The sequence below is a fragment of the Aethalodelphis obliquidens genome, unplaced genomic scaffold, assembly GCF_003676395.1.
Source record: "Aethalodelphis obliquidens isolate GAN/ISIS:26980383/991018 unplaced genomic scaffold, ASM367639v1 scaffold4, whole genome shotgun sequence".
Lineage (NCBI taxonomy): Eukaryota > Metazoa > Chordata > Mammalia > Artiodactyla > Delphinidae > Aethalodelphis > Aethalodelphis obliquidens.
The window spans coordinates 1,369,745-1,393,976 of NW_020837948.1; the positions used below are offsets into that span (position 1 = coordinate 1,369,745).

General features: G+C 42.2%; 1 protein-coding gene across 1 annotated transcript; it reads left to right on the forward strand.

Moving 5' to 3' along the window:
* Positions 1–21: 21 nt before the first annotated feature.
* Positions 22–24,232, forward strand: DNAJC18 (DnaJ heat shock protein family (Hsp40) member C18). The gene is made up of 8 exons (XM_027095993.1): positions 22–142; positions 1,804–1,990; positions 7,475–7,620; positions 10,953–11,138; positions 12,219–12,328; positions 13,344–13,453; positions 16,168–16,340; positions 20,876–24,232. The coding sequence occupies exons 1-8, from the start codon at positions 103–105 to the stop codon at positions 20,998–21,000; spliced, it is 1,077 nt and encodes a 358-aa protein (XP_026951794.1). The 5' UTR covers positions 22–102; the 3' UTR covers positions 21,001–24,232.

Sequence of the window (24,232 nt, forward strand, 5' to 3'; positions counted from 1 at the left end):
TGGACTACAATGACCAGCATGCCCCGCGCTTTTTGGCGCCCCCCTTCCCTTTCAGCCTCGGGCGCGGGGGAGGCTCGGCAGACCTGCTGACTGGGAAGCGGTATGGCAGCGACGCTGGGCAGCGGGGAGCGCTGGACGGAAGGTATCAGGTCCTGGCCGGAGCGTGGGACAGGGCAGGGTCAGTTGAAATCAGGGATGGGGCTCCTGACGGCGCCTGAAGGGGCTGAGATCCTGGGCCTGAGATGAAGGATGGAGGTCTATGAGAAGATGCTGGGCCTGAGTAGGGTTCCTGGTGAGGAGGGAGACCTCCCAGGGCAGGGGGCTGGGATCCGGAAACTAGGAACGCTGGCTCAAGCTGAGGACCCGGCCGGGTACCCAGAGTCACCCGTGACGACTTGTTGCCTCCGACCCCCAGCCCCGCCCCGGCCCGTGCCCCGCCCAGGGCCTGCAGCTGTCAGGCCCACCTGCGCCGGGGTCAGCGGGGTGACGCGGTTTCCCGCAGCTTGCTTACCCGGTCCTTATCCTCGCCTCCAAACTGGGCTGCCTGACCCTCGGCCTGGGTTTGGTCTTGTCCCTGCATCCAGCATCAGGACGGATGGGCCAGCTTTTTCCATCCTACAGTCAGGCAAAGAGTACTGAGGCAGTGCCTATTATGTACTCTGCATTATGCTGATCCTGCAGCGGGATTTGACAGACATGGGCCCCGGAGCCCACAGAACTCTAAGTCTACTAAGGAAGTTTGACAGGTAAACAGTCAGTTACAAAACAGGGCCAGAATGTCCTGGGCTACACAGCAAGGTCGTAGGTTTGAGGGGCATACTGACTAGGCACTCAGCGTGGCCTGGGTGTCAGAGGCCTCATGAAGAAAGTGTTACGTATGATGACATGAAGGATGCGTTGGAGTTAGCCAGACCTACTTAGAGAATAGTTTTGCAGGCAGAGGGAACAGCATGTGCAAAGGCACAGAGAAAAGAGAAAGCATTGATGGTCTGAAGGGAGTTTGGTGTGGCTAGAGCATAGACTACAAAGGAAATTGTGTTGAGATTTGAGGCTGGAGAGACAGGCTGGGCCCATGATAAGAAATTTGGACACCGAGTAGTGGGTAGTCAGTAAGAGATGTTAAGCAGGAAAAAGGGTTTTTTAAATCTTACCCAGATCCTCCATACAGGACACGAGTACTCTGCCTTCTTTGACTATATTGCTATGGCCCTCTTTGTACTCTGCAGGCATTATGATTAATTAAATCCTCTCCTTTAAACTATATCCTCCTTGTGGTCAGGATTAGGTCTTATGCATATATCTCCTTGATCTATCTAGCCAAATGTATTGTATTAGTTTTATAACTGTCAGTTAAAAAATTGAACTCATTTCTACTTTAAATCTTAGTGGTGGGAGGCATTGTGACAAAAAATAATGTGCTATGATCAATTCACTTCTGACCATGGACCACAGAGAAATAGGCTTCCCCTGTGCTGCCCTAAAGCCAAGGTATTGGGCAGATGCCTCTTGAGCCCCTTTACTGGCTCTGAGTGAAGATTATTTGCTGACTGATGACTGTAGGTATGGTGGACATTATTATGCTTCATGTTTCTGGCATTAAAAGTTTTTCATGGTTGCCTCTGTATTGTTTTCTCAAGGAAGATGTTTCTTCAGCTTTGTATGGGTGTTTAGAAGTCAGCATGATGTCAGTAACCTGGGCCTCACACTCATTTGCCTACAGGCAGCCTCCCAGATAGCTAAGGCCAGTAGCAAAGTTGATTTGCAGGTCAGACTGAAGCCTCATGGAGGTGCGTTGCTTTGCAGCTTACATTGATGCAGTTAGAAGAAACAAATACCCAGAAGACAGACCTCCTGAAAGTCATGACCCCTGTGGTTGCTGTAACTGCAGGAAGGCACAAAAGGAAAAGAAGTCTGAGCATGAGTGGAATCAGACCCGACAGGGTGAGGGGAGTGCCACTTATACTGAGGAGCAGCTGCTTGGAGTACAAAGGTGAGCCTGTGGTGGGATTAAATGAGTGATTTTATGTACAGTGCCTGGCACAGATGATGTGTTATGTAAGTATTGACTGCTATTATTATTTTTATTACTGTTATTGAAGCACAATAGCTTCTTGACCTCAGAGGCAAGGCTAGGTGGAAGTGGAGTGTTAGGGTATAATCTGAAGTAACTGCCCTGCTTCTACTGTAAGAGAGACAGGGGAAACGAGCTTGACATAACAAACACCTGTACAACATTCTACCCAACAACAGTAGAACGCACATTCTTCTCAAGTATACATGGAACATCATCCGGGATAGACCATACGTTAGGCCATAAAACAAGCCTTAATAAATTTAAAAGGATTAAAATCAAACACTGTATGTTCTTTGAAATTGACAACAGAAGAAAATTTGGGTAATTCACACATATGTGAAAATTAACATATTCCTAAATAACAAATAGGTCACAGAAGAAATCACAAGGAAAATTAGAAAATACTTTGAGATGAATGAAAATGAAAACACTTATAAAGCAACTACACTCCAATAAAAATTAATTAAAAAAATGAAAATACAACATACCAAAACGTATAGGATGCAGCTAAGGCAATACTTAGAAGGAAATTTATAGCTATAAATGTTTATATTTTTTTTAAAAATCTCAAATCAATAACCTAATCTTCTAAAAAAAGAAGAACAAACTAAGTTCAAACAAGCAGAATGAAGGAAATAATATAGAGTGGAAGTAAATGAAATAGAGGATAGCAAAACAATAGAGTTCTACAAAACCAAAAGTTGGTTTTTTGAAAATATCAACAAAATTGACAAACTTTTAGCTAGACTGACCAAGCAAAAAAAGGGAGAAGACTCAAATAACTAAAATCAGGAGTAAAATAGGGGATATCACTACCAATCTTACAAAATAATGATTATGTAAGAGAATACTGTGAACAATTATATGTCAACAAATTAGATAACTTGAATGAAATGGTTAAATTCGATTTCCCAAAAGAAAAGCCCAGGCCCAGGTGACTTCACTGGTGAATTCTACCAAATGTCTGAAGACAAATTAACTAATCCTTCATTAACTATTTTAGAAAATACCAAAGAAGGGAATTCTTCCCAAGTCATTCTATGAGACCAGTATTATTACCCTGTAACCAAAAACAGACAAAGTCATCACAAGATGGATACAGATTTCTGCAACATATAAAAAGGATTATATATCTTGACCAAGTGAGATTTATCCTAGGAATCCAAGGTTGTTTAACACATGAAAATCAAATAATGTAATACACCATATTAATAGAATAAAAGACAAAAGTCACATGATTGTTTCAATAGGTGCAGAAAAAGCTTTTGACAAAACCCTGCACTCTTTCATGATAACAGTATTCAACACACCAAGAATAGAGGGGAACTTCCTCAACCTGATAAAGGTCATCTTCAAAAAATCCACAGCTGGGACTTCCCTGGTAGTCCAGTGGTTAAGACTCTGCACTCCCAATGCAGGGAGCCAAGTTCGATCCCTGGTCAGGGAACTCGATCCTGCATGCTGCAACTAAAGATCCCGCATACCACAATGAAGATCCTGCATGCTTCAACTAAGACCTGGCACAGCCAAATAAATAGAATTTTTTTTAAAAAAAACGTCCTTAAATTAAAAAAAAAAATCCACAGCTAACATCATACTTAATGGTGAGTAATTTGATGCTTTCCAAGATCAAGAACAGGACAGGAACAAGATTCTAGCCACTTCTATTCAACATTGTGCTAGGAGTTCAAGCCAGGGCAGTTAAGCAAAAAGAAGTAAAAAAAAAAAAAAAGAAAAAGAAATAGAAGCCATTCAAATTGGAAAGAAGAAATAAAAGTATATTCACAAATTATATGATCTAGTATAGAAAATTTTAAGCAATACCCACACACACACAAACTATTAGGACTAATAAATTACTTCAGTAAAGTTCAGTATAAGATCAATGTACAAAAATTATTATTTTTCTATATGCTAAGAATGAACAATCTGAAAATGAAAACAATTTCATTTATAACAGCATCAAAAAGAATAAAATGCTTAGGAATAAATTTAATGAGAGAAATGTAAGATTTTACATTGTAAACGACAAACTTTATTAAAAGAAATTAAAGATGACCTAAATAAATGGGAAGATTGCCTGTATTCATGAATTGGAAGGCTTAATATTGGTAATATGGTAATAGTCCTCAAATTGATCCACAGATTTAACACAAATTAAAATTCCCTGCTACCTATCAAATTCCCTGCTACCCTTTTTTGCAGAAATTGACAACCTGATCCTAAAATTCATATGAAAATGCAAAGGACCCAGAGTAGCCAAAACAGTCTTGAAAAAGAAGTACAAAGTTGGAAGACTCACACTTCCCAATTTCAAAACCTACTACAAAGCTTCAGTAATGAAGACAGTATGCACCAGCATAGGATAGGCATGTAGATCAATGGAATAGAATTGAGACTCCAGAGATAAACGCTTATATTTATGGTTAATTGGTTTTTGACAAGAGTGCCAAGACAATTTAATGGGGGAAAGACTAGTCTTCAACAAATGTTGTTGCGACAACTGGATATCCACATGCGAAAAAATGAACTTGGACCCCTTCCTCACACAAATACAAAAATTAATTCGAAGACCTAAATGTAAGAGCTAAAACCATAAAAGTCTTAGAAGAAAACAAATGTAAAGCTTTGTGACATATGGATTAGGCAATGATTTCTTGTTGACACCCAAAGCCCAAGGGATAAAAGAAAAAATAGGCAAATTGGACTTCATCAAAATTAAAAACTTTTGTACTTCAAAAGATACCATCAAGAATGTGAAAAATCAACCCACAAAACAGGAAAAAATATTTTCAAATTATATATCTGATAAGGGAGAGAGGGAAAGAGAAAGGCAGGGGAGGATCTGCCATGGAAGGAGGGATCAGAAACTAGGGTGGGGAATCCATAGGATCCTCATGGGCAGCTCTTGGGGAAGGGCCCTGACCGACATTCCAGACCCTGCATTATAGTCCCAACTGTGTTACTGACTTACTATGAACTCTTCAACAAGGCTCTGGGTCTCTGCCTGCCTAACTGAATTGTGTGGTAGCAAAAAAATGGAGGTACTTTAAATGCCCATCAGTAGGGAATGTACATACATCCATAAAATGCAAGAATATGCAGCTTTTTAAAAGAATGTGGTAGGTTTTTATTTTAAAGTATATAGTTGATTTACAATGTTGTGTTAGTTTCTGGTGTGCAGCAGTGTTATATGTAACTGAATATATATATATTCTTTTCCAGATTCTTTTCCACTGTAGGTTATTACAAGATACTAGTATAGTTCCCTGTGCTATACAGTAGGACCTTGTTGTTTATCTATTTTATATAAAGTAGTGTGTATCTGTTAATTATAAACTCCTGATTTAATTTATCCCCCTCCTCTCCACCCCCACCCCTGCTTTCCCCTTTAGTAACCATAAATTTGTTTTCTATGTCTGTGAGTCTGTATCTGTTTGGTAAATAAGTTCATCTGTATTATTTTTTTAGATTCCACATATAAGTGACATCATATCTTATTTGTCTTTGTCTGACTTCACTTAGTATGATAATCTGTATGTCCATCCATGTTGCTGCAAATGGCATTTCATTCCTTTTTAATGGCTGAGTAATATTCCATTGTATATATATACTGCATCTTCTGTATCCATTCATCTGTCGATGAACACTTAGGTTGCTTCCATGTCTTGGCTATTGTAAATAGTGCTGCTATGAACATTGGGATGCATGTGTCTTTTCAGATTAGAGTTTTCATCTTTTCCAGATGTATGCCCAGGAGTGGGATTGCAGGATCATATGGTAGTTCTATTTTTAGTTTTTTAAGGAACCTCCATACTGTTCTCCATAGTGGCTGCACCAATGTACATTCCCACCAACAGTGTAGGAGGGTTTCTTTTCTCCACACCCTTGCCAGCATTTACTATTTGTAGACTTTTTGATGATGGCCATTCTGACCAGTGTGAGGTGATACCTCATTGTAGTTTTGATTTGCATTTCTCTAATAATTAGCAATGTTGAGCATCTTTTCAAGTGCCTGTTGACCATCTGTAGAATGTGGTAGATTTGTAATAATAGCCAATATTTATGTCATGTCAGATGCTATCAAGCATTTTAATGAATACTTCATTTAATTATAACAGCTGTGAAGTATAGGTGTAATTATCAGCCCATTTCAGAAGATAACACAAAGGCACAGAGTTAAGTCCACAGCAAGATCAGATGCCAACCAAGGCGTTTTTACTCCAGAGTTCATGCTGTAGTCCACCCGCTCTCAAGGTGTGGTTTGGGAACCCCAAGACCCTTTTGGGGAGGGGTCTGCAAGTTTAAAACTATCTTCATGATAATACAAACATATTATTTGCCTTTTTCACTCTCATTCCTTCATGATTATACAGTGGAATTTTTGAGAGGCTGTATAACATGCCATTATATCATTTTATAAAAGACTTCTTAGATCAGAAAGTTCAGAACCAACACTCTGGTGGTCTAAACTGTTATCCCTGTACTTTTCATCTATATAAGTTATGGATCAATTCCCAAGATAAATTGTTAGTTTAAAAAAAATGAGATATAGAAGGGTGATTATAATATACTTCCATTTATGTAAAAAAAAAAATGGGGAAGTCTCTATACAGGTACTCTCTCTGTACATAGGAATCAGAGAAAACTTTTTTTTTTTTTCCTGTGCCACACAGCTTGTAGGGTCTCAGTTCCCTGACCACGGATTGAACCTGGGCCATGGCAGTGAAAGCCCAGAACCCTAACCACTAGGCAACCAGGGAATGCCCCACAGAAAACTTCTAACTGTGGTTATTCTTAGGGTAGGAGATTGGAGGACAGGGAATGGGGAAGCAGGAAGATTTTTCACTGTATATAGTTTAGTACTATTGGATAGTTTTCTTCTACCATGTGAATATATTAACTTTGTAAAACAAAGTTTAAACAGATAGCCATAAGGAGAAAAAAAGGTAGATTTAAAAAAAAAAAAAAAAGGATGGTTAGGGTATTTCTTCTGACTTTGCTGTCCAGTGGTTCAACTCTGAGGACTTAGCTTGGGCCTTAGTATTATAAGGGTTAGTATACTTGTTCTATCCACTTGCAGGGATATAGAAAGAAAAAAATATTAGATGTAAAAAAATATTAGATGTAAAAATATTTGTAAAAATATTAGATGTAAAAATACTTTACTTTATGTAAAAAAAATATGTTTTTTACATAAATGGAAAGGAATTAAGCTCTCACTGGGAGGAGGACATTGTTAGTGAATTGTATGTTTCATTAACATGTTCACCGGTTTTCTTTTAGGTTTGTTTTGGGGCTCACAGATTGGAGAGAGGATTGATTTACTATTTTGCAGTTAATTGTACAAAAGGGGCCTTTGTAGACATACCAAAAAATATTTCTGATTTATATTCTTAGGATCAAGAAATGCAGAAATTACTATGAAATTCTGGGGGTTTCACGAAATGCCAGTGATGAAGAGCTTAAGAAAGCTTACCGAAAACTCGCTCTGAAATTTCATCCTGACAAGAACTGTGCTCCTGGAGCAACAGATGCTTTCAAAGGTCTGATCCTAAACTAATGCTTAATTCTGCCCTTCTTATGTTGTTTGGTCACAGCAAGTTGTTTTCAGCCTCCCCTGTAATTGTTTTATAAGGCCACAAGCAGGGTTTTGTTTTTTCCTGCCACACCTCTTAGACAGTGATTATTAGCATAGCTCTCTCCTGTCCTCATTCACTTACTTTAATTTCTTTTGGAAAAAATATTTGGTTTCTCTGTGACACCTTTTGGAACCTTTCATTCCTTGATTCAGCAAATCTTTATTGAAGATCTATGTGCCAGGTGCCATGGTGAGTAAAACAGATATGATTCCTCTTGTGGAACTTATAGGTTGGTGGCCGCTTGCAAGTAGGACCTAGACAGCATTTCCAAACTTCTTTGACCATCAAAATATTTGTTCATGAAACCTGTTATTAACATGTATGAAAAAGCTTTATACAGCTTTGTAAAGAGCAAAAACATGGTTATAGATCGAATCTTTTTTCCATTGATTTCCGTGATACTTTTAGTGATATATTCTTTTTTTTTTTTTGCGGTACACAGGCCTCTCACTGTTGTGGCCTCTCCTGTTGCGGAGCACAGGCTCCGGACGCGCAGGCTCAGTGGCCATGGCTCACGGGCCCAGCCGCTCCGCGGCATGTGGGATCTTCCCAGACCGTGGCACGAACCCATGTCCCCTGCATCGGTGGACGCTCAACCACTGCGCCACCAGGGGAGCCCCAGTGATATATTCTTAAAAAATATTTTGGATCCAACACATAAATAAAAATCTTACTTAAGAGCTTCACCCTCAGGAATGTCATTGATTAAGGCAAGGATTATCAATGGATGCCGAAACTATTGGGTGATAGGTTGTTGTTGCATAGGATGTTCACATACTGTCAAATAATCACCCACAGAATACTTATTGATTACACAGGGGAAATTTTCCTTTATAACGGAGATAGCTAGCTGTCACCACTTTAACCAAGTGATCCAACTTATCATCACCAATACTAGAACAACCTAACATTACATGTTGTAATACCGTGTGGTATTCTTGCCAAAATGTTTGACCTGAATCTAATAAAGAAGCAATCAAAATATGGGACATTCTACAAAGAACACTGAACTACTCTTAAAAAAATTCAATATAATGAAAAACAAAAAAGGTGGGGAGACTGTTCTAGATTAAAAGTAACTAAAGATACATGAAACCAAATGTAACTCATGAACCTTGCATGGATTCACTGGGTGATAATGAATTGATGTTAATTTTCTTAGCTATGATATGATGTTGTGATCATGTAGGAGAATATCTTTCTTCTCCGGAGACATAGCTAAAATATTTAGGGGTGAAGTGTCATTATATCTGCAGCCTACTTTCAAATGGTTCAGCAAAAAAAATGAATACATATTATATGTGTATCTGTAGAGAGTTGAGGAAAGCAATGTGGTAAAATGCTAACAATTGATGAATAAATGTAAAGGTTTTTATTATACTATTTTTTCGTCTTTTCTGGAGATTTGAAATTTTTCAAAAGAAAAAGTAAAAAACTGATAGATCTGAGACATTTTTTAAAGTCAGCTTTTACCTCAGCGGGCAAGCTACCCTTGTTGATGTGCCATTGTGAATCTAGTTCTCCCCACAGTTTCTACAAGGAAACAGATAACCCACAATTTCCTCACACCTTCATGTAAGGTACCTCACAGACTAATGCCATTTCTCTGAGAAATCTGCCAGATTTCAAGGGATGTGAATGTTTAAGCAACTCTGTTTAGGCTTTTCTGTTTGTTTTTTCTGCTTAGCAGTTTTATTGCTATAAATTTTTTTTTTTTGCGGTATGCGGACCTCTCACTGTTGTGGCCTCTCCCATTGCAGAGCACAGGCTTGGGACGCGCAGGCTCAGCGGCCATGGCTCACGGGCCCAGCCGCTCCGCAGCATGTGGGATCTTCCCAGACCGGGGCACGAACCCGTGTCCCCTGCATCGGCAGGCGGACTCTCAACCACTGCGCCACCAGGGAAGCCCTTGCTATAAATATTTAATACAATTCCCTAGCTAGAAAAATCATAAGGAAATGCTCTTTCTGACTATGTTTCTGATAGTGTTGACTGAATTAAAGGTAGGCGGGTAGGAATGTCTTAAAATTTGTTTTCAAGATTTCTTTGATTGTTGGTACTGATTGTATGTTTAAATGAAATTGGAAAAAGCTTGCACATTTGTGCATAGGGAGGAGAAGTGATGGTATGCATATGTAATCTATTCAGTCTTTGATCCCTCTTTGAGACGTTGGAGATACTTTTTTGTTGTTGTTGTTTTTCCCTGACCAGGGATTGAACCCAGGCCCTCGACAGTGAAAGCACAGAGTCCTAACCACTGGACAGCCAGGGAATTCCCTGGAGATACATTTCTTAATTTCTAAAGACCATTTTTGTTTGTTTGTTTTTGTTTGCTTTTTTTTTTTTTTGCGGTATGCAGGCCTCTCACTGTTGTGGCCTCTCCCGTTGCGGAGCACTGGCTCCGGACGCGCAGGCCCAGCGACCATGGCTCACGGGCCCAGCCACTCTGCGGCATGTGGGATCTTCCCGGACCGGGGCATGAACCCGTGTTCCCTGTATCGGCAGGCGGACTCTCAACCACTGTGCCACCAGGGAAGCCCTAAAGACCATTTTTAAAAGTAGGCTGAGGGACTTCCCTGAAGGCACAGTGGTTAAGAATCCACCTGCCAATGCAGGCGACACAGGTTCAATCCCTGGTCCGGGAAGACCCCACATGCTGCGGAGCAAGTAAGCCCATGTGCCACAACTACTGAGTCCGCGTGCCTCGAGCCTGTGCTCCACAGTAAGAGAAGCCACTGCAATGAGAAGCCCATGCACCCCAATGAAGAATAGCCCCCGCTCGCAGCAACGAAGACCCAACACAGCCAAAAAAAAAAAAGTAAACTGAAATAAGACTGATGAGTGAGGACTTTGCTTTTAGCCAAGCAGGAGGATTTTTACTGATTATTTTATTCAGGAGATTGTATGTGACTTCATGTTAGAATACCACTACTTATGTAGGAGCTGTTTCCAACCATAAACTACTGCTCTCAAGTGAAATAACACATTTTTGATGATGGAGAACAGTACTTCTTAGTTCATCTTGAGTCCAGTGTTGTTTCAGGCTTATCAGACTAGACCATGGAAGATTTCAAGGGCAAGCACTTTGGTGAACTTTCTAGGCCCAAGCACCTCTCCTTGGGTCACTGTGAAGTTGTCCAGCACCAATCAACTCCGGGCTCTTCGTTGCTACTACTATGATCACCCTCAGCTACAGCAAAGACTATGTACTCAGATGCTTTTTGTTTTTGTTGCAGCAATAGGAAATGCCTTTGCAGTCCTGAGCAATCCTGACAAGAGACTCCGCTATGATGAATATGGAGATGAACAGGTGACTTTCACTACCCCTCGAGCCAGACCTTATAATTATTACAGGGACTTTGAAGCCGACATCACTCCAGAAGAGCTGTTCAACGTCTTCTTTGGAGGACATTTTCCTACAGGTTAGTATCCCAAAATTATTGTTTAAGAAGTCATAGGGACTTCCTGGCAGTCCAGTGGTTAAGACTCCATGCTTCCACTGCAGGGGGTGCAGGTTCGATCCCTGGCTGGGGAACTAAGATCCCACATGCTGCTCAGCGTGGCCAAAAAAAAAAAATTCATATATATTTTGAGGATCTGTTTGAGGATCTGAATAGAGGGACTGTGGTATGGTGGCAACAGCAAACTTTGGAATCAGATAATCTGGGATTGAAGGCATGTCTCCACCATCCAACTATGCATGATTTTGACTTAGTCCATCTGATCTTGTTTCCTTACCTAAAAATGGGGTTGATAATACCAACTTCACAAGGCTGCTGTGAGGATTGGATATTTTTTTAAGTGTTTTATAAATTAGAAGCAATTCCTGTATTATCATTATTGCAAAATAGCATTTATATAAAGGTAAAGGTTAGAAAAGTACCCCCAGAGAGTTGGAAGTTGGGTTAATTAAATGCCTGGGAAGTAAATTGAATTTTTTTTTTTTTTTTTTTGTGGTACGCGGGCCTCTCACTGTTGTGGCCTCTCCTGTTGCGGAGCACAGGCTCCGGACGCGCAGGCTCAGCGGCCATGGCTCACAGGCCCAGCCGCTCCGCGGCATGTGGGATCTTCCTGGACCGGGGCACGAACCCGTGTCCCCTGCATCAGCAGGCGGACTCTCAACCACTGAGCCACCAGGGAAGCCCAAGTAAATTGAATTTTGTTAGGTGCTATTAAAGATACTAGTGACATAATCTGATATTGGGCAAGGAGGCAGACGTGAGCATGTCAGACAGGATTCGTGGCCCAAGTGCTTTCTTTCTTAGCCTCTTGGGGTTCTCTCACTCACTGGTTACAAAGGATTATTTAAATAAGGGCGAGAGAGCTAAGCATGTCCCATTTCCAGCTGGTTCACTTGACATACCTACTGTTGTATTTTTCTACTGAGTAAAATGGGACAATACTCTACCCTCAGAGAACCTAGTTGGAAGCAAGGACCTTGGAAAAGGCAAGGAAGGGGTGTTTGCCATAATGCATACTAAGTATTTTTCTTTCTTTTCCAGGAAACATTCATATGTTTTCAAACGTGACAGATGACTCCCACTATTACCACCGGCGGCACCGACACGAGAGGATGCAGACACGGAAGGAAGAGGAAGAAGATAAGCCTCAGGTACCTGGGGAGGACAGGACAAGAGCTGCCCATAAACACTTGTACTGAGCTGACCTTTATGTAGTATGATCAGGTTTTTGAAGTTCAACTTGAGATATGTTGCTAAAATGTGCTTTAGGAAAGCAGAAGCCTGGCAAGAAGAGCTGGATAATTGGCCCAAATAAGCCAGAATGGTACCTCCTCCCCCATCCATTCTTTGGTGACTGTCCCTGGAAATCTGTTCACCTATGGGGCTGTCTTGAAAAACGTTTTCTTGACTGCAGAGAATAGGAACCCCCTTCAAAATATTCAATACTAAAGGGGGTTTAAGGTAAGAGATCAAGGGAGTCTCATGAAGCTTAAGGGCAGGAAGCTTGCTGGGCCTTATGTCAGATGGGAACCAGGAACTGGGGTGCTGTCAGGCCCCCATGCAGCTGTGCTCTCCATGACTCTTGGGGCCAGACTGTCTCCTGTTTTCCTGCCTGCCTGCATCTGTTTTGTTCTCTCTAAGCAGCCTGGCTTTTCTGCTTCCCCTTGCAAATGTCCAGTCTACAGTGCCTGAGAGTATGTGTCCTTTCTTCAAGTGACTGCCTAGCAGTGAATGGTGATGAATCTCAATCCCAGACGCTTAGGAGGGAGAATGTGATCATCCCTGCTACGGTTTGATGTCCCCAAGATGTCCCACAGTCCGTTCAGCTGAGGCCAAGGCAACAGAGTTGCATAATAACATGACCTCATGAGAGTCACAGTCTGGGCAAGCTCCCGCACAGGTGTCTGCTTCATTGGTCTTAGAAAAGGGGGCTGCAGAAGGATTACTGAGTGTCAATCCAGATTGTAGGTGGGCCTTGTTCAGCCTTTTCAGCAGACAGAATGGGGCTGTTTGGTACCTCTCAGCAGAAAGTACAACCTTCCCAGAAAAGCCTTGGGCTATGTGCAGTACATCAGTAATTCATATTTTCTTTGGGAAAACTGTTCTCTTTTCAATAAGCTTTATATTGATGAAGAGCACTTACACCAAATGCTTTTTCTTTTTCAGACTACATATTCTGCATTTATTCAGTTACTTCCAGTTCTGGTGATTGTGATTATATCTGTGATTACTCAGCTGCTAGCTGCTAATCCCCCATATAGTCTATTCTATAAATCGTAAGTCAAATCTTTATAAATATTTCTTAACAACAAGCTGGTACATTACTAACATTCCATTTCACCTTTTGTTGTAGAAAACACTGATTTTGTGTTTAAAGGAACAGCTGGATAGTAATAATGCAGAGACTCAAAAATATTGTTCTTTAGGCAGTTTCCGAGGCACTCAGGACCTGGATTGTTTTGTTCTACAGCGACATCATCTGGTCAGCTGCAGAATAGCAATGGCTGGTTTCTGAAGGATTAATAGACGAACTCCAGGTTCAGATTAAATCCTTAACATTCCACTTTAGAGTTAAAAAGGACCTTACTGAGCTTGTGATAGTATCGCTGGACCCCTGTGAGTCTGAGAACATAGTAACTAAGATCTAGTGATTATTTCCAATTTAAGAAATTGCAAGAATAGTACATTTATTCATAAGGCTATACAGTCAAACCATAGTATCTCATTTCTTTGCTTTTGCTAAAAATATAGAAATCATTATAAAGTTTGTATTGCATGGAAAATTTGAGCTCTGATAGGAATTTTTTAATTTCTTCAATTAATTATTTCAGTTAAATCAGTTCTTAATTTGATCCCTAGACCAGCATCATCAGCATTAACTTGCCAACCTGTTAGAAATGCAGACTCTTAGGCCTTACTCCATATCTACTGAATCAGAAACTCTAGGGGTGAGAACCAGCAATATGAGTTTTAACAAGCCCTCCAGATAATTCTGGTCCATACTGAAGTCTGAGAATCACTGGATTATTTTTTTTAATTAATAATGGGAAATGAGTCATTACTATTATAGTTTAGCAGACAAAAACCTTTCAAAATGTGGACTCCATGGAACCGTACCTAACAGGAAGAGCTCTTGTTGGTGATCACTGTAGACTAAAGACTATCATTCTATATCAATATCTTCATTTTATAGAGAGGAAAGCTGAGACTCAGAGAGAGGTTATTGCTGTCAGGACACAATGGCCTGATTCCCTCTTATTTCCTGACTTCCCATATTTCTCCATATGCTACTGCTACCTCCTTTCTTGTCAGGCCAGTGGGACAGACAGGAAGCTACCCTGATAACAGCTTCCCAGAGGGAGGCAAGAGCAGTCATGGCTCTTAGACATCCAGCAAGATCCATAAGTTGAGAGATCAAAGGAAAAGGCTAGGAAAAGGTCAAATATAACTCCTTTAAGATGGATTTTGTCCAATTTGGACAAAATCAGCTTGGATTTTGCACATTGCCATCACATTGTTTTAACTTGAATTTGAACTCCCTTCTGTACTTTCTTATGGTTAGACTTCAATTAACCCAGACCTGTTAAAGTTTCTGAGCACCAGACACCTTTGGATATCTTAGACCCACTGAGAGTTAGCCTGGAGGTATCATTGAAATATTTTGTCTTAGTTTTTGCAGTTCTCACATAATGGCTATGTGTAAAGTACTTTTTATCATGTCCTAAAAATTAGAACTAAGTTGGTATAAGCTGTCTGGTTATTTTTAAATAGTTTATAGTAACAATCATTTCATTCATCCAACATTTACCAATAGCCACTCTGCGCCAGGTGCCATGCTAGGTCCTATACAATATACAAATTGTTTTTTAAGCATTCAGCATTCTACTTTTAACACAGAAAGCAGTCTAAGAGAGGTCAATCCGGATAGCTGCACCCCCATATTCACAGCAGCATTATTTACAGTAGCCAAGACATGGAGACAACCTGAACACACACACACACACACTATGGAGTATTATTCAGCCATAAAAAATGAAGAAACCCTACCATTTGTGACAATATTGAGGGACCTTGAAGGCATTATGCTAAGCGAAATAAGTCAGAGAAAGACAAATACTGTATGATCTCACTTATATGTGGAATCTAAAAAAAAAAAAAAAACAAACAAACTCAGAAAAAGAGATCAGACTTCTGGTTACCGAAGGTGGAGGAGAGTGGGAAGGGGAATTGAAGGAAGATGGTCAAAGGTACAAACTAACAGTTATAAGTTAAGTAAGTACAAGGTATGTCAGGTACAACACAGTGTTACAGTAGTAACGCTGCTGTATGATAGGAAAGTTAAGAAAGTAAATCCTGAGAGTTCTCATCACAAGGAGAAAGGTTTTTTTTCCTTTATTCTTGTCTTCTTTCTTTTCTTTTTATTGTATCTATATGAGAAGATGAATGTTAGCTGAACCTATTGTGGTAATCATTTCATAATTATGTAAGACAAACCTTCATGATATATGTTTTAAATTTAAAAAGAGAGAGAGGGCTTCCCTGGTGGCGCAGTGGTTGAGAGTCTGCCTGCCGATGCAGGGGACATGGGTTCGTGCCCTGGTCCGGGAGGTTCCCACATGCCGCGGAGCGGCTGGGCCCGTGAGCCATGGCCTCTGAGCCTGTGCTCCGCAATGGGAGAGGCCACAGCAGTGAGAGGCCCGTGTACCGCAAAAAAAAAAAAAGAGAGAGAGAGAAGAGAGGGAGGTGAATCCTTTAAGGAAATAAATATGTGGAGACTGAATCCATTTAATATGCTCACATAATAGCAACAATGATGACATTACACTTACTGCTTTGCTTGGGCAATAATAAATGTTAGATGTATTAGAAAATGATATCTGCATCTGCCCCATGAAGAGGTGATTGTGTGAATGATCTCTGTGAGGCCAGTGCTAAAAGTGATATTGCCAAGTATCACAAGCATACCTGAGCCTCTCTCTCCTTGTTTCAGGACCTTGGGCTACACCATTTCTAGAGAAACCCAGAACCTACAGGTGCCTTACTTTGTGGATAAAAACTTTGACAAGGCCTACAGAGGAGCATCTCTGCGTGACCTGGAGAAGACGATAGAAAAGGATTACATTGATTACATCCAGACAAGTTGTTGGAAGGAGAAACAACAAAGTAAGATGCTCTAAAAGGGGCTTCAGCTGGTGCCATGCTTCCAACCTGAGGCATCCCAAGCTTCCTGATCCCTTCTCTCTCCTTGTTTGAGCTACTCATGTTTACATGAACAGGGATAGGACAGAGGCCCATTCAGGATATTACCAAAAAAGGGAAGTTTATTGACAGGATACATGTGGCCAGGACTGGGAAATCTTAGGAACTTCGGCAGTACTAGTTGCCTATCTGTCTGTCTGTCTCTGAGTCTCTACATCTCTCTGCCTATCTGCCCTCTCTCCTCTCTCTGCCAACTTCTTTGCTTTTTCAAGCTCTCCTCCTTCACAGCCTTAATTTGCCATGGCTTATCTTGGTTGCTACCCTCCTATTCACTCTCCCAACTTCCCCAACCCCACAAGTCATTGGCCCCTTTCTACATCACAAGTTTCCTGTTTAAGTAGCTCGCTGGTTTGGTCCATGGTTTCCTAATTTCACATTTCCCAGAGGGAAATCTGATTGATCCAACCTAACCAAAGTTTTATAGGTTGTTGTTATTGAGTTCGGTGCCCCTTCTCTTCCCCTCCAATCAGCTGTGGCCACACAGAATAAAAGCGACTCTCCCAGGAGCAGGCCTTCCACACTGTTTCCCTGGAGACAATGGGGGTGACAGTGTTGGCTTCCAAACCCAGTGAGTGTTCATGGGGAGTGCGCGCGCGTGCGCACACACACACACACACACCCATTAGTAATTGTATCTTATAAAACTTGGCTTTGGTTAATTTTTAAAAAGCAAACTAACTCATTTTTTAAAACCTTGTCTGTCACTGGGTATTGTTAAACATCTAACAGTGCCTGATAAATTTAGATCCTCAGTCACAGTGCTGCTAAGCCCTCGCTGACCCATCATGCATCCCAACTCCACCCCAAGTTAGTCTCTCCTTCCTCTGTGTTTTTAAAGCACTTTGCTCATCCTGCTAAGACAGTGCCACCCTCACCATGTTAACATGTTCTGTAGGTACATGACAGTCTCCCTGCTGGACTCTGGGCTCTCTGAGGGCAAAAACCATGTCTTACTAATTTTGTGTCCCAGGCCCTTGGCACAGTCTTTGCTTCAGAACAGATGCTCCACAAATGTCTTTTGAAGAGAGGATTCTCAGGACTGGAAGACAGTGAAACTGCTGAGGACTAGGAATCACTGAGCAGGGCTAGTGTCCTAACCCTGCCCCTGAGGGACCTTATCTCTGCCGTCTACTCCTGTAGGGCAGAGCCCACCTGACCTCTCAGGTGCATTAGGAGCTTGGTAGGCAATGACTTGGATGTAAGGGGGAATTCAGCAGGAGGAGGAAGTTGCTTTTTTATTGAAAAAACTGAGGGGTCAGGAAGTACCCCTACCCACTGTTAAACTAGGTTTTGCAAGTTTCAAAAATCAGGAAAGAATTTTGGAGCAAGATAGAGGCCTTACACTTAAAGGCATTATAAACGTGGATCCAAATCAGGTGAAGGCCACAGTGTATGTCCTAAGAGTCTCCATTATTTTAGACTCTGAGAGGGTTTTGAAATTATGCAGAGGGCTCATGGTAAGGATTACACCTAAGGTGGCTTCTAGGCTTTTGTCGCCATCCTCATGAGGCCTACTTTCAGGGCTTTGGCACTCTCCAGGTATAAACAGATCCAGTGGGTGAGCATGATGCGTGTACCCACAAGTTCCAACCCGGGGGTTATCAGCACACACCCCTTAAAAATCTATTTCTGGCATTTAAGGATGGTGGCCATCCGGAGCCTCCACACAACCCAAGTGCCATTTGAGAACAAGCAGCATCTGCCCTCCGGATCCAGCAGCAAGTGCAGCCAGCATGGTTAAATTTAGCACATGGAGGTTGTAAAAATAAACCCGCTTGAGAACAAAGTTCACTCTTGGCAAAATACCTAATGGAAACTGTTTTTAGCAAAGTTAGCCACTGTCTTTTAAAATCTTTTGTTAATTTCTTTTCTCTGCTTTCTTCCTCCCAAGGAGGTTGTATGGATTATAGAAGATGGTATGAGTATAACGCTTAGCATGGTGTCTGGCATATAGTAAGTGTTTGGATCCTGACCGAATCCAGACCTTGCTTGGCCTTGCTTGACTGGATGCAGCACTGTCTTATGAGGCTGGATCATGATGGTCGTTGGGATCTGTCAGGGTCTTCCAGCTGTCAGGACTCTGATCTGGGCTGTCATGCAGAGTTTTTTGTTTTTTGTTTTTTTGCTGTATGCGGGCCTCTCACTGTTGTGGCCTCTCCTGTTGCGGAGCACAGGCCCTGGACGCGCAGGCTCAGCGGTCATGGCTCATGGGCCCAGCTGCTCTGAGGCATGTGGGATCTTCGCGGACTGGGGCACGAACCCGCGTCCCCTGCATCGGCAGGCAAACTCTCAACCACTGCGCCACCAGGGAAGCCCATGCATGCAGAGTGTTTTTGAGAGAGGCTTTGGGACTTGCCTCTCTTGGCAATTTGCCTGAGTCAGCTTACCTTGAAGGTGCAATGCTCTGTCCATCTATTACACTGGCATTCAGGGCACAGGAAACATTTTGCAGAGAAGAAAAGATGTTCTCTTGATCCTGCCCCTGCCAAAGATTTTGTTTTTTCTTAGAAGTTATTGAATATTAACAGAACTTGTGAAAAGTAACATATTCATTGAATTGACCTTTTGTTCATTGAAGTGCAAAAGGATTCACTGGCAGTTTGGAGAGAAGTTTCTCCAAGCATGATCATGGGGGTGTGGGACATAGTTCCTTGAAACACTGCCCTTGTGCAAGGTCATTGCTCTAGAGCAAGGTCATTGCTCTCAATCTCTGGAGCATTGAAAACTGGTTTCAATGAACTTTAAAAAAGCAACGTCATGTTTTGAGAAAAGCATTCATATATGTGCAGTTCTCTTTCATCAGCTTATTACAGTGGTTGTCAGTGTATAAAACAGTAAGAATCACTAGCCCTTAATGTTTTCTGGAATGAGATTTCAGGCAATGAGACATTTGGATAAGGTCAGTAACAAAAAACCTAAGGAAATCGTTTCAAGGAAAAGCAAAGCCATAGGACCAAAGGGACAGCCTGATTTCACAGAGCCCTCTTGAACAGGTTTCCCACATGCCAAAGAAGCCAGACAAATGGAGTCAGTGCCTAGCTCTGGGCAGAACGAAGGAGCAGAGGGCTTTCATTTGGGTACAGTGTATGATCCGCCATGAAGCCACGTCACCTGCGAGGATGCCTGTGTGGGGGGCAAGCTCTGGCTGGCGCGCACTGCAGGCCCCACGCCGCGGGGTGAGAGCACATTGTTCTAGAGCCTAGGAGACCCCCTGTTTGCCAAGCAACTGCTGGGCCAGGGCTCAACCTCTGAACCCCCATCACAGAGGGGGTTCACCCTGAAGTCCTGCACTTAATCTGCACTTTGGGCCTTACTTGGTGTGAACAGAACCATTGTGAGCAGAAATGCCTGTATTTTGGTTGATAGAGACTTATTCAGAAACCACTGCGCATTGTTCCCTCTGGCTAGCTATTAAGTCCTGTTTCCAGGCAGTTTGCTGATTAATCAGACAGGTGCCTCTTGTTCCACCAAGAAAAACAAAATCTGTCAGCAAGATGACTAAGAATGGATAGACATATTTCAGAATGATTAAAATAGCATTTTCACAAGTGTGGTCCTTTAAACATTGAGTAGCTGCCTGCTATTTGAGGCTTTCAGAAGCCACGCAGGCCCTCGAAGCATGCCATCATGTTAATACACAACACGTCTCTGGAGTTGCTTTTCAGGTATTCCTTCCTACGAATGTCTCTGAAACTATACAAAAGAATAAAAAAGAGAGGCAGCCAAACCACTGTTGAGTCCGGGAGGACAGCAGAGATTATATTCTGGTTAAAAATAGAATGACTTTCTCCACCATGAAGAGAAAATGAAATACGTTTCTTCGAGGAGACAGAGGTCACCGGATCCAGATGATTTCACTTTTAAAAGAGCCCAGCTGCCTTTGGCCTTTGAGTTAGGGGCCCCACATGTGGTGAGGGAATGAAGAACGCCGCCAGCAACCTGGCCTTCTATAGAAGCGTGCCTGCCGGTGGAGGGCTCTGTGTCGGTCCGCATATATGAGTTATGATCCAGCAATGCAGAGGGAAGGATGAAGCAGCTGTCTTTGTTTCAGATGACAGGAACAGGCGATTGGACTCCATTCTCTCCCAACTGCCATCTGAATACCATTCGTAGGAAAGCCCTGAAACAGGGTCTCCTCTTACCGCACGCGTGCAGGTTTCCTAAGTCTGGTGCCAAATGTTCTATTGATAAGAACTAAGTCCAGTGCTTTTGTAATAGAGCACAGATACTGTTGGACTTCAGGATCACAGGTGTCCCTTAATCCTCAGCACCTGGTGTAGCGTAGCTGCCTGATACGTGTTTCTTGAGTAAATGAGTGTTTCTTAAGTTTAATTGAAAGAAAAAGCATTAAAGTAAAAGGAGCTTTGCTTCCAGAAGTATTGAAGTGAAACAGAGGAGCTCAACTTTCTTCATGAATTGTTACCTCTTTTATCTTTCAGAGTCAGAGTTGACCAATTTGGCAGGATTATACAGAGATGAACGATTGAAACAGAAGGCAGAGTCACTGAAACTTGAAAACTGTGAAAAACTTTCCAAACTGATTGGCCTACGCAGAGGTGGCTGAGAGGATGGTAGTCCTATTGCAGGCTCGGGGTTTTGCTACGTGTTACTGTTTATGTTCCTAATTCCACTGTATAATACAAAATTAGGAAATGATGAACATTTTACAATTTGCTAACTTTGTTTGGTGGGCAGAGTTGGAGGTGCTTCAGCATGGAGCCAGACTTGTCATCACAGACTCCTTCCCGGGGATTGGCTCTGGGGGCCAGGAGCAGGTCATCTAAATTGAATTAATGGCAAAGCATTAGATTCAGCCCCCTGCTCTGCACCTACCCTGCCTCTAGAAAGGTAGTTCAGGGCACCCCAGAGCAGATTCATATTTTCTTTCTTCTTCCCTTCAGTGAAGTCTCAATAGCCAGTCATTCCTAGGCTTAGCCAAAGCAGCTTAATATTGGTTGTTTACAATGTGCACTGAGAATTATACCTCTCCCTTCATTAGAGTCATCGTCTCCCCACCAGATTCAGCTGTTGGAACAACTCAACTTTCCATTTTCTAAGGGAAATATGGAGAAATGTAAACTGTTTTAGTCCACAGTTTTCTATTTGTCTAATCTCTGTTCAGAGTTACTAGCATTAGCAAACTGCCTAATTTGAGTTTCTTTTACTTCCTTAACCCTCTCTCTTGTAGAGAGCCCAGAAATTAAGTTATTGAGTGAAACAGTTCAATGGACATGGAAGCAGGGGCCAGGGGTGAAGGTAAAATGCAAGACTAAGTCTCAGCTGCTCAGTGCAGGTTCCCTAGTCCATCACAGAACTCAGAGAATGTTCTTTTTGACATTTCCCCTTGCAGCATCACACTTGAGCTGAGTCCCTACACCCCACAGAGGTACAGTGGTCAGACCTAAGAGGAGGCACTGCCAGCCAGCTGGGCTGTTTGCTCAAGCCTAGAGATAGAGGGGAAAGACCCTCAGTCTGAGGCTATGGGGGTCTGGCGTTGGCCCCAGCAGTCACTTTGTTTAACCCAGTGCCCTGTAGTTTGTGATAGGAGATGCTTTTTCATGTAGTCAACATTTGTTGAGTGCCTGGTATGGAATGAGAACATTGGCCCAGAGAGGACGCATGGTTGAACTGGGTCACACAACTTGTTGTGACAGAGCTAGATGGTAGGCCGACTATCAAGTAGGAAGTGTGTGATCATCCCCATTGCTCAGGTAATTCTAGCCATATTGGTTAAAGCAGAATCTTTCCCAAGGATGCTCCTCCCCCCACCCTGGGATCCTGTATCCTTTCTATGGCAGTGCTATATCCGCTCAGGACACCTCTCTACACCACTTCCGTGTACAAAACAAAAGCAGGCAGCTCTTCCCACTGGTGACAAGGAGGACGGAAGTTGTTGCCTGGACTGTGTGGTTCTGGGCCTTCCTGTGGAGGTGAGCTACCAGGATTGAGCTGCCCAGATTATATCATGAATCTGAACCTGGAAGGGTCAGTAGGTAAATGTAGTCTACACTCCATGTTTTCTTCGGGATGGAAGAAAAGTTCCTGTTGGAAGGAGAGTCTACGTTAAAACTTGTTTCCAAAGTAGAGTTTCTCCTTTCAGATGCATAGCCGTGATTTAGGCAGATGTATCTAGTATTGTCCCACGTGTGGGCATCCCACAGGGTCAGGAGATGAGTCCAGAGGTAAAGAGTGGGACTTTGGTGGCTGGTAGGGGCACCTACTCAGCTGTAGGGAGGGAGAGCAGCTCCAGAGATAGTCAGATTTTGTCACCCAATGAAGTCTATCCTCCTGGGTTTTGGGGGGCTTCCTTGATCCCCTCTGAGTGACTGAAGGGATTTACATGGTAAAATGTGCCTGTGGGCCAAATGAGCTATAGAAAGTTGTTTTCCTGTACACACAAAAATCAAAGCTCCCCTGTCCCCAACCCCAATCTCTGCTAGAAAATGGGCCCTAATTAAACTGACTTAACAAGGTACAAGACTCTGCTCTAGATGCCCGTGAATAGTGTAGTCACACCTGGATTTCATGGCAGAGATGAGTTATCTGTGATGATACTAAATAGAGGCAATACTAACTCACTTCATTAAATGTCAGGTCTGTTGTCTGTTTTTATAGCACTGATGGTACTGTTTTATTTATTACCTAATAGACTGCAACACTCACATCTGGTTTTCCTGAAGGGAATGGTATTTGCTTTGGGTTGAAGGATAGTTTAATCTATTTGGTACTGTCCAGAATATTGTTAAACTATAATTTCCTGGGTTGCATTTTAGATGGGTTGTCTGCATGGTGGTAAAATAAGCATTTTCCTCTTGCCTACATCATTTGGAAAGTTTTTATTATATATAAACTCTCTAGGCATGGCGTATTCTTGCTCTCAGAACTTGGCATGCAACTCTAGACTATTTCTGTGAGCACAAATGCAGACTGGAGATGCGTGATGGGAGTGGGGCTAAGAAATAGGGCTTGAGGCTCGAGCAGAAGGCGAAGCTCTCGTAAGAATGGAAGTGCCCTCTGCACTAAATGATCAACAGTGAGGAAGGTGGGATGAAAACCCTTCTCATCACAAGGGGCACTGCAGTTTAAAGGAATCCGTGTCCCCAGATTAGCAACCCTGGGGTTCATCTGCTCAAACTAGAAGACTTCTGAACTTCCTTGATCAGCTCCAGGCCTCACAGCTTGGGAGAAGTGACCAGCAAGAAAATGCCATTGCTGTTCTTTCTGTTGGAAACTATTAGAAATTACGCCGAACTCCAAACCCCACTGGAACGTGGAATCCAGCAGCCTAGCCAAGCTATGTGTTACTCTCATTTACATCCTCACACTCAGGACTGGCTTTGTGAGGAGGCACTGTTGGGATTCCAGAGCTTTCTGTTACGAATAGCCACACACGCGGGTTCATTGTCTGCATGCACTGTTCCTCACAGGAGCTAGCGCTTAATTAGTATTTATTTTGGATTCCTTTAAGGTATAAGCTTAGTGTCCTAATATATTTATTTTTGGAAAGGACCAACTTATTATACATCTTATTTTTTGAGCCTGCATTGTTGATAACCTCGTGCAGTGACCACCAAGTAACTATATACCTGTGTGTTACATATTGATTACATCTTTTGCATCACATTCAGTATTTGGAATTAAAGATGTGAATGTTCTGTGACCAGAGCCAGGTTTGACACAGATGGAATCAGCTCCTGGTGGAGTAAGAATCCTGAAAAATCTGGTCACCTGATCCATTACATCTGGATTGAGTGTATTTTAACAGAAATAAATTAAATGGTTTTATATAAAAAGAA